Source organism: Lutjanus erythropterus, chromosome 6 (genome assembly GCF_056507025.1).
Source record: "Lutjanus erythropterus isolate fLutEry1 chromosome 6, fLutEry1.hap2, whole genome shotgun sequence".
Taxonomy (NCBI): domain Eukaryota; kingdom Metazoa; phylum Chordata; class Actinopteri; order Lutjaniformes; family Lutjanidae; genus Lutjanus; species Lutjanus erythropterus.
In genome coordinates, this window is record NC_139322.1 from 42,402,234 (window position 1) to 42,412,734 (window position 10,501).

General features: G+C 38.8%; 1 protein-coding gene across 1 annotated transcript in view; it reads left to right on the top strand.

Moving 5' to 3' along the window:
* The first annotated feature begins 2,985 nt into the window (after positions 1-2,985).
* Positions 2,986-10,501, top strand: part of ccdc22 (CCC complex scaffolding subunit CCDC22) — a 16,441-nt gene continuing 8,925 nt past the window's right edge. The window contains exons 1-6 of the mRNA XM_084721993.1: positions 2,986-3,368; positions 3,610-3,787; positions 5,554-5,686; positions 6,321-6,427; positions 7,326-7,410; positions 9,385-9,554. Of these exons, the coding sequence (XP_084578119.1) occupies positions 3,319-3,368; positions 3,610-3,787; positions 5,554-5,686; positions 6,321-6,427; positions 7,326-7,410; positions 9,385-9,554 (723 nt within the window). The 5' untranslated portion in view covers positions 2,986-3,318. The remainder of the gene's footprint in view (positions 3,369-3,609; positions 3,788-5,553; positions 5,687-6,320; positions 6,428-7,325; positions 7,411-9,384; positions 9,555-10,501) is intronic.

Genomic DNA, 10,501 nt, shown 5'->3' on the forward strand with positions numbered 1-10,501 from the left:
GTACAAGCACTGTTACATTGCTAAAATATTACTCAATTGCAAGTAAAAGTACTGGTGTCAGAAATATACTTACGTAAAAGTACAAAGTAATACTCTGAGTATTATCAGACCGTTGATGTCACAGTCACCTCTCCAAACTAGGGTTGCAAATTTTGTACATTTTCCTGAATCAAAAGTTGAAAACGCTTACAATCGATTAATAATCAATCAAAAGTCATTTATAAGATACAAAAAATTTTTTTTCTTCATTTTCTTTTTTTTTTTGGTCATTTCTTCTCTCATTTTAAGTCTTTTAAGTCTAAGTTTTAAGTTTAAGTTTAATTTTACAGATTGAACAAATGGCTCTGCCATGACTACTGATTAAATATCCATGAATACATTTTTAATTAACAGCAATTAATCAATTAATGATTAACCATTAACATCCTTTCTCCAAATGAGTGTGCAGCATTTTGTTTTGATTTTCGTTTGTAGGTCATTGTTTTCATTGGTTTGTTTGTGATCAGATCACCTTATTGGTTACAAAAATGCATTAATTGAAATTGTACCCAACTATATTTTAAAAGTAAGAAAGTAGATTACATCTTGTAATGCATACTTAAGTGCAAGTAAAAGTATGGACTTGAAAATCTACTCATAAGTACAAGTACCCCAAAAAACTACTTAATTACAGTAATTTAAGTATTGGTAAATAGTTACTTCCATTTCTAAAGTACATAAATTCTATGAGCTAACTATATTAAAAGTAAACATAGTCATAAAAAACATCTCATGAATGCCAGATTATTATTGTCTAACACTATACTACTAGATTATTAATACTGTTGTGGTTCATTTTAAAACATTTCTATGCTGTTGGCTACTACAGTGTATCATATTGATCATACTGTATCTTTTCTATATAAAATCTCAGTAATGCTCTTTAATGTAGTGGAGTAACGACTACAAGATTAGATGTAGTGGAGCACAAGTAGCATACAATGGAAATACTTGAGTATGGTGCAAGTTCCTCAAATTTGTACAGTATGGTACAAAGTATTAATCACTGTCCACTACTGTACAAATCATAAATACAAGTAGCTGCTTTTGACATAATTGATTTGTCTTGTTGACTGTCCAATTACCAGGGGTGGAAGTAACTAATTACAAATATTCAAATTACTGCAATTGAGTAGTTTTTTTTTTTTTTTGGGTACTTGTACTTTTATGAGTAGATTTTCAAGACTGTACTTTTATTGGTACATATTATGCATGACAAGATGTGATCTACCTAGTTACTTTTAAAGCCATAGCTAACTACAGAGTACAATTTGAATTAATATCCAAACCTTTTGTGTGCATTTTTAAAACATGACAGCTGAAAACAGGACAGGAACAGGGGAGAAAGAGCAGGGGGATGACATGCACACGGGGCAAAAGCTCCATCAACTGAGCCACCAGGCCACCAATTTTGCAAAAAACAAAACGCTGCAGCAGCACACATTTGAAGTAAGGATGCCAGTGATTAGTCATTAATTGATCAATTGCAGTTAAGAAACTGACTAATTAAAAATTAACCCTAACCGACTTAAACAGGAAATAAACAAGTGTTTTGTGTCTTATAAATGATTAATTAGTTGCTAGCATTTTCAACTATTGGTTAAGAAAAACGCACAGAGGTGACAGTGACATCAACAGCTAAAAGTAACTAATACTCTGAGTAGTTTTTATGACAAGTACTTTGTAGTTTACTTAGGTATTTTTTGTAACACCAGTACTTTTACGTGTAATTGAGTAATATTCTAGCGATTTAACTATATTTGTACTTGAGTACAGATTTTCAGTACTCTTTTCACCACTGTCGATTACTAATTCATCTCGGAAGATGAACCCTCTCCATGTCACACACTGGTAATACAAGTTTTTTACAATATGAGTACACAAATTGCAACAGAAACTCTTACAACTGTTCTAGTCTCATAAATATGTCTTTTATAACACAGCAAAAGCAAAAGAAATCCAAGTGAGGGAAAGCATTGAAAACTACTGCATCCCATGATGCCAGTTTGTGATGTTTCTAGTCAGGATGCTTTCAATTGCTCCTCTGTGAAAGTTTACATGACCATGGCACAGGAAGTTTGCCTTCTTAAATTTCCTTAAGAAAAACACCTGTTTCTGAGTCTTCTTTACCAGAGTAAGAAATTTCAAATATGTTGCTTAGTTATTACCACCCAGTACACAAAAATAGCACTTGCTAATTATCACATTATTAACCATGAAATTTGTGGGTAATTTGGAGGTATTTTGTGGATAATTTCTAAGACATGTTACTTGGTAATTACCACCTATTCATTATGAAATTAGGGGACCTGGAAATTGAAGCATTACCCTGTTCACCAGTTACTTTCATTGTTTGGGAGGTTCTGCAATGCTTCCCTGTGAGACTCCAGCAGTGTTCTGTGGATTAATAAAATAAACCCCACCTTCAATCGGCATGGGGGTGAGTATGACTGAATTTTCATTTTTGGATGAACTACCCCTTAAGACTGCTCCCATTCAGAACACAATGTCAACACAAAATCTTTGGAGTTTATGTTGTAAATTGTGTGAGGCTGACACACACCTTTGAATAAAATGCTTGACTATGGACAGAGTTTAGACCTTCACACTGAAAAAGACAAGATATAAACTGTGGTCATTGAGTGACAACATGAAAAGCCATGAAAACATGTAAAGTGTGAAAATTAAAGGACACAAAACCCAAATGTACCAAAGAAACACAGTCACCATCATATCATCACACATCTGACCTAACCCCAACCCAACATCCATCCAACTGTGCAGAAATGTTCCGGTCATGAGACTGTTGCTTTTGGTGCATACTGGGAAATGTATTTCTAGCGTTCACATTTCCCATTTCTTCTTGACGACAGTGCGTCGAGATGAAACTCTGACTCCCAGCTCCCCTCTGTTCCCTTATTACTTCATTTCCACAGCGAACAAGACCCACAGATGTCAGATTTGTTCCGTTTTGGTCAGCTTCAACCTGCAGAGAAAACAAATCCTTCATTCTATCTGAAGCTTCTTTGTTTCAGACGCTTCAAGTGCACCGGAGGACGATGGCTTCAGTTAGCCTCGAAAATGAATTAGCTGTTAGTAGCTAGTTCCTAAGTTGGCTAACAGAAGATGGAAGCTATTTCTCCTGTCTGCTCTCATCCATGGGAAAGCTATACTAATATTAGCTAACTCCATGTTATTAAATATCCCCGCTAGCATCAGATGTTCAGCTACAATCTTGTCTGTTAGCTAGTAGCTAGCTGTTAGCTTCTGTCTGGAACGATGGAAGAAGTGGACAACATTTTGATTCACGCCCTCAAACAAGTCGGCACGTAAGTGTGAGAGTGAGCGGGTCGTGTACTGTGGTGTGTAGAGCTAACTGAAGCAGAACTGACTGAAATGAAATGCTAGCTGACTGATGTGAAGTTTGGTTGTTAGCAACATGGCTGTCAGTCAGAATCCGTCAGTCATCATATGATCACAGACGTATGAGGAGGCAAAGTCTGTGAGCTCAAGTTGAATAAGATACTAACCTGTCAGTAATGATTGAGGGTATTTGCTTTGTGCCCACAGAGAGGTGAGTGAGGACATCGACAGCGTCAAACAGTTCAGCAGTGAGCTGATCGTGGAGGCGGTGGCTCGATGTCTCCGGGTGATCGATCCTGGCCTGGGCAGCGCGCTGCCCACCTCCCTGCCTCCCGGCATGTCTGCCCGCTTCAGAGTGGGCATGAGCCTGGCACAGGCCTGTCAGGTGAGACCACTGTCAAGCCACTCTCCTCTCACACCACTGGGATGGGATGCATGTTAGTTTTCTGCCTGGTTCTCTTTTAGTCAATAACCTGTGAGACCACACCCACATTCAGGAGGAAAATACATTTTTACAGAGCCTTTAAACCCTTAAAGCGCTTAATAGACAGGTTTTGTGTTTACAAACATTGTTTACAGGGTGCCACATCCAGGGGGCAAAACAGCTGTGGTAACTGGTCAAAAGATTACAGTCAACAGTTGTAATGAAAGTACATGTAACATAGGTTGTAAATCCTTGTTGACATAATCATAAAATGCCATGTCAGAGTTGTATCTGTTTGTCTTTCATAATATATTGTTTAGAATGTTAGCTAACCATAGTTGACTCAGTATAGTCATGAGGTTTCTGAATGAATTTGCCCCACCATGATATCTTTGGATATCAATTACCAGATGTAGATCATAGTTAGAATTATGGGGGAGCTAAAAGGAGCTGGGCTCCCTGATAAGTACATGAGCTCCCTTGAAAGCAGTCTTTGAGATATTCACAGGGTGCCCTAAAACATTATCCATTTTTAAGTCATATTTTATTTTCTGTACATTAAGGTTGCTGGGATAAATAATAATAGTACAGTATGTCCATAGTGTGAATTATGGGGGAGCTCAGCTCCCTTGAAAAGGTCATGAGCTCCCCTGATAGGTTACTTTGAGACATTTAGGAGGAGCTCTAAAACATTGTTCATTTACAGCATTACAGATTATATTTTCTTTTCTTATATTTTCTTGTTTTTTATTCTCCTTAAACAGCACAAAAAGTCTTTTTATTTTGTAGCTAAAAACACAAATTTACTAAACAAAGTTTAACACATGTTCAGTTCCATTGTTTTACCTTGTGATGTGTGATTCTTTCAAGGATGTGAATGAGAAAAGCATCGCCTGTGTCCCCCTGCTAAATTCATGATTTTTACTTATATATATTTTTTAGTTTTTGCTCTGATTATTCTTTGAGTTTGGAACAGTAGCCTTATGCTGGTGTTATATAGTTTCTATTAAATATTATTGACAATATTAAGTGTCTCTAGTGGTAACAGTAGGTTTTTTGCAGTAACCCTGTGATTGCACACTGCTGCATACTTCCATATGTACATGTGCATGTGACATGTCTTAATGGCGGCGTGCACTGCAAAATAGGGCTACCCCGAAAGCCACTGTGTAATTTGAACCCTGATACAGATACAACACTCAGTCAGCGCTCAGAGATCAATGTATTTACATTTTTACAGGCAACAGCTTCACCTCCTACAGTGTCCTCCTCCATCATGTCTAGAAGGGAACCCTTGATTTACAAAACTCTTGCGAGATCATGCTTTAGATTAGAATGATCACTTGCGGGATTCTTAGCGGGTCTGGGGTTCCCTTCTAGAAACAACTGTCCTCCTTCTAGCGAGGCCCAAGGGAGGGAGAAGAAGAGAGGCCCCTACACTGTTTGCAGAATAAGTCGCTAAATTTGTCGCTGCTCGGTTTTTAGAAGTAAGTCATTAAAAGTCTTACAAGTCGTTAAATCTGTTGGCAACACTGGTTGTACTATGTGGACAAAGTGCTGCTTCCTGCCCTCAAGTTGCACATGCATCTGTGTGATGATGTTGCACTGAAACCCGTCAATTAGAAGCAGAGATAATTATGGATGTGCCTGTATCAGTACCAACTCAAATGAAGTACTGCCTATAATCCCCCAGTAGTATTCTTAACATGTCAAACTATTGGTTTCAGGACATTGGTTATAAAGGAGAGATTGGCTACCAGACCTTTCTGTACAGTAACGAGCCAGAGATCCGCTCCCTGCTCATGTTTCTGGTGGAGAAGCTGCCCAGAGAACGTGCCGAGACCTCAGACCAGCCAACAGGTACAGACAACACCGTGTCATATCGTCTCTCCTCAGACAGACAGAAAGACAGACAGATACTTCAGAGTTACAGGTGCTGTTGTTTAATAATTTAACTGTAGTTTTGAAGACATATTATCCTGATGTAAAACTATCCCACCTACTCTCTAGTGTTCATAAAAACCTAAAAAAGAAAGAAGAAAAAAGACAATGATCTTTCCGCTGTTTGACATTTCTACCTTGCAGCATCATCAGTCCGTTTTTACAGTTGTGCATGGAGGAGCACTCTGTGGTCCAATTGAACAATGGTTTGAACATGTCATGGAATTCAAAACAGCTCAAACATGTTAGTCTTTCTATTAGTATGTCATTAGGTGTCTCGGATGCACTAAATTTGATAAATCTATTAATTACTAAGTTTAATTTTCATTTTTCTCATCCAGTGCAATTTTCATCTCCAGTGCATCCAGTCTGTCTGTCAGGCTGTTATCCAGCTGATATTGTGTAGCCTTAACCTTGCATGACACCGTCCTAGAGAAATGAGGAAATGCTGTTTTTGTTTCATAAGATAGTGCTGGCATGACAAGATACTTTGTTATCATGTGCCACATATTTCGTCAGTTTTCTCATCCGAAGCTGTCTTCTCTTCCTGAAGGTAAATCTGTGGTCCTCCAGAGAGCCATCGCTGCTGCTATCAAAGCCCAACTGGCTGTGCCCTGGATGCCCTCAAACTGCAGACTGCCACTGCATACTGAAACACAAGTAAAATCTCTAAAATTGCATTTTGATATCTGAAAGATCTGAAGCTTTAATATGTGTGGATGTCTCAAGTAGATCAGCAGGATCAGAAGAGCTGCCTTCAAAAATGAGCCTCTGTGCTGTGTTGATTATGGGAGTACACAAAGTAGACGGCAGCCAGCAGTCTGAGGCAGTGAGATGACTGAATCAGCTGAATCATCAGTACAAAAGATGAACCACTTTATACAAATCATATGTAACCAAACACAGAAAAGTGGTGGTGTAGGTGGTTCCCAACCTTGTTTCTATAATTGAGTAGACTGACAACTCCTCACTAAGTGACATATTCTATTGATATTTCATATCATATTTAAAGGGATAGTTCACCCAGAAATGAATTCAGTCATTGTTTCACTGGAACAGTGTTGCAGACAATGGAAGATAATGGTGACCCGTTTTCAAATGGACAAAAAAACAGTTCAGACAGTGTGCATGAAGATTCAGGCTAAAAACAAGGTGTAAAATATTTTTTTTTAAAGTCAACTTGGCATGTTGGGCTTTAGGAGACTTGGATTACACCAGACAAGTAGTCATTTTCTGTCTGAAAACTGGTCACCATTTACTTCCATTGTTTGGGAGATTCTGCAATGCTGTTTTCCTGTGAAACTCCAGCAGTGTTTTGAGGACTAAAAAACTAAATCTGACCTTCAATCAGCACGAAGGTCAATAGATAATGACTGAATTTTCATTTTGGGGTGAACTATCCCTAATGCATAACAACAACAATACAGAACAATTGATAACCAACAATTTTGAACAAATAACAATTTCGTTTTTTTTGTTGTTGTTGTTTTGTTTTTCTTGTTTTTTTTTTCCTTCAGTGAAAGACTGTTATGATAAGTTCACTTTTTTTCCTGTTTAGACTCCAGGTGCATTGCACAGCTTCCATGTGCAGCCGCTCAGTTTATCACACTACACTAAAGGTCCTGGACAGAAGCAGCTAAAAGGTAGGCCTCTGCCTGCCCACACTACTATGTGATGGGTCACCATGGCCTTGCACAGTTTTCTCATTATTTTGACCTCAAAAATGTTGTTTAAAGAATCATCTACAGTGATGAGAGTCTGATTTTTTAGACCAATACCAATTGACCTGTCACTAAACCCCGCCCTCCTTAGTTGCTGTTGCTACGCTTGCCAAATTTTCCATTCTCGCTCTGCATTTATGCAGTTTACGGTGATAATGGTGGCAGATTTAACATTGAAATTGGGAGTAATTGATGAAACACAAGGTCTGTGATTCCTTAGATTCGTAAACAAAAGGAGATTCTCATTTCTAGCTGACGGTAGATTTTGTCAGAATAATGACTCACATTGCAGATTTCATCAGTGTAGCTGGCTGATTTAAGCTAATGCTAACTCCTTGAGTTGGCTGAGAAGTCTCCAGCTGACGTTTTAATTTTTCCATCTGACATGTTTTAAAAGAAGAACCCTGTGAAAGTGTTTATGTAAAATTAGCTAACAGCTGTATACATGCTGTAACATTCATGCTAAAAGACTGAAGCTAAAGCTAGCTTACATCTTAGCAAACATTGGTCAGATGGTGAAATATGGCAGATATATCTACATGATAGATGACAGAAATACACTCATTAATGTGGGGAAAGGAAGCACAGGGACTCGATTAGTTATGGGTGCAACGGATCAAAAAACTCACGGTTCGGATCGTATCACGGTTTTGAGTGACGGATCGGATCATTTTTAGGATCAGCAAAAAAGAAAAAAGTGGTGGGATTAGGGTTAAATTATTTTAAAAATGCACTTGTCTTTGATCTTTGTCTGTCTGTCAATAATATAATAATAATGATATAGTAATGATAATGGTAATAATATTAAAAACTTCAAACTTATACAGTGCTGTACTATGTATATACTATATATATATATATGTTAGATCATTATATACTGTACAGTATAATACAAAACTACGCTCTGTAGTCTGGCTCAATGTCCCGCCTACAGCACAGCACATCTGATTGGTTAGAAGTCATGATCAATCAATCAGCAGACACACTGTGTCACAGACGGGGTGAGACAGAGCTGCACCGGTGAGCAGAGAGGAGCTGTGTAGAAGTTAAGACAGCTGATATCACCAAAGTTTCAATGAACATCACAGTTTTATGATCTGTTTCTTTGGTGATAGCATAGTTACATCAGTGAAAAAAGTTATGGTCTGGATTTCACTCAAGGTGATGTGACAGCTTTTAAATCAGTCGCTCTTCACAGAGATGCTGTGATCTGTCCTGTCTTTTCATTGAGATTTTGGGTATTATAACTTACACAAAAGTAACAGTGACAGTAAAACTATGATGCTCACATGTGGTCCATGGATCACATGAGTGCTGAACCATAGAGGGCGATCCGTACGGGACACGGATCAACTGCGATCCGTTGCACCCCTAATATTAGTGCAGCAGACGTCAAGACGGTCACCCAGCCAGACCAGCCAGACTGTGATTGTGGAAGACAGCCAAGATGAGACCTAAGTAACTCGGCTTACACCTGAGACAGCGAGCCAGAGAGAGATGCACTGTTGTTGTCAGTCAGTTAGGGTCAGATTGTAAAACATTTACTCCTGCCAGGGAGTTCCTCTTATTTTCACAAATGTTCCCCATTCTGCTAAATTTAATTCAGCCCAAGCATTGTTCTCTGCATGATATGTTCTGTACTTGTGCTTGTACAGTGGTATCGGTGCGTCCCTAGTATTATTAGTTTCACTGGAAAATGTACTGGCATTATGCTTTCTTATGGAGGTTAAGTGTGAGCTGATGGCCAGACAAGAAGACAACAAGAAGTCTGTTTTTGTGGAAGTGAGGGCAAAGCTCTGACCAATGAGGTGTTTGTATCACACATGTTCCTCTTCTGTTCACGTCACCATGTGAAGAAAAACTCTTTGCTGAAGAATGTGTGTGCTGCGATTCCAGAGGTGAAGGACTACCAGCGGGACATTCTTCCTCCTGTGACTGCCCAGCTTTCCCATCATGCCTCTGTGGTGGCGTCCATACTGGAGCAGCACACAGCTGAGCTGAGTGCTGCACAGGAGTGGGACAACGAGTGGAACAGTCAGGGACTCCTGTCTCGCCTCACACCACAGGTAAATCATCTGGCTCAGTCATCTTTACATTTGTGGCAGTTTTAGACAGATTGTATGTTGCTGCTGCTGTTGGTTTGATCCTCTCGACATGTTGTCAGTTACTTACCTCTAACAGCCAGAGAACATCGTGCTCACCTCTCTACTGCCACTTTCTTTAGCTATACATTTATCTGTACATCTAGCATCTATACACACACAGACAGACAGACACAGTAATGCTGTTCAAAAGTGCCTTTAAAGTGCTCTTTACAAATAGATGTTGTAGGAAGGTTTTAAGTGTTTCCGGATTGTGGAGCAAACTCAAGGGTATGTGTGGGGAAAATGATTCCAACAGTGTTTTCCCCTCTTCTATGATATTGTGCAAACATCAAGTAAACGAAAGCTTTAATCATTTAATTATTCTTTTTTCAGGGACAAAACTATTATACTATTGGATGGTGAAATGTAGTGGATGTAAACGTAGGGGACTTCTTACATTTTGGTGAGGATGGCAGAGCATGGAGCAGATGGTTACAATCTGACCAGCAACCTCTGACCTAAAGGCCGGTGTATGGAAGTATTTGGGATTCTATGAAGTCAAAGTGAAAAAGGGACCTGACAAGAGCCACACTATATGCAAGTTGTCTGACTAAAGAATTTATAAATCATTACAGTTTGTTTTAAAAGTAGCAGGTAGTCACAGTGAGGAAAAAAAACAATGTATAGAAGTGAAAATGATCACATTGTAGCCTCTGAACTGGAATTGAATCTTAAGGTGCCAGGAGATTTCCACACCAATGCCTACCAGTTTTGTACAGCCACTTTAACGGTCACTCTTTTTCCGACACCTTGCTTGTCCGTAAGCTTGATGTGATAATTTTGTTGGATTGCTGGTGTTATCTTCTGTCCTTGCTGTAAAATGTTCTACACAGCTTTTTACAGTCACTCGATTTCTTTAGAATTATGGA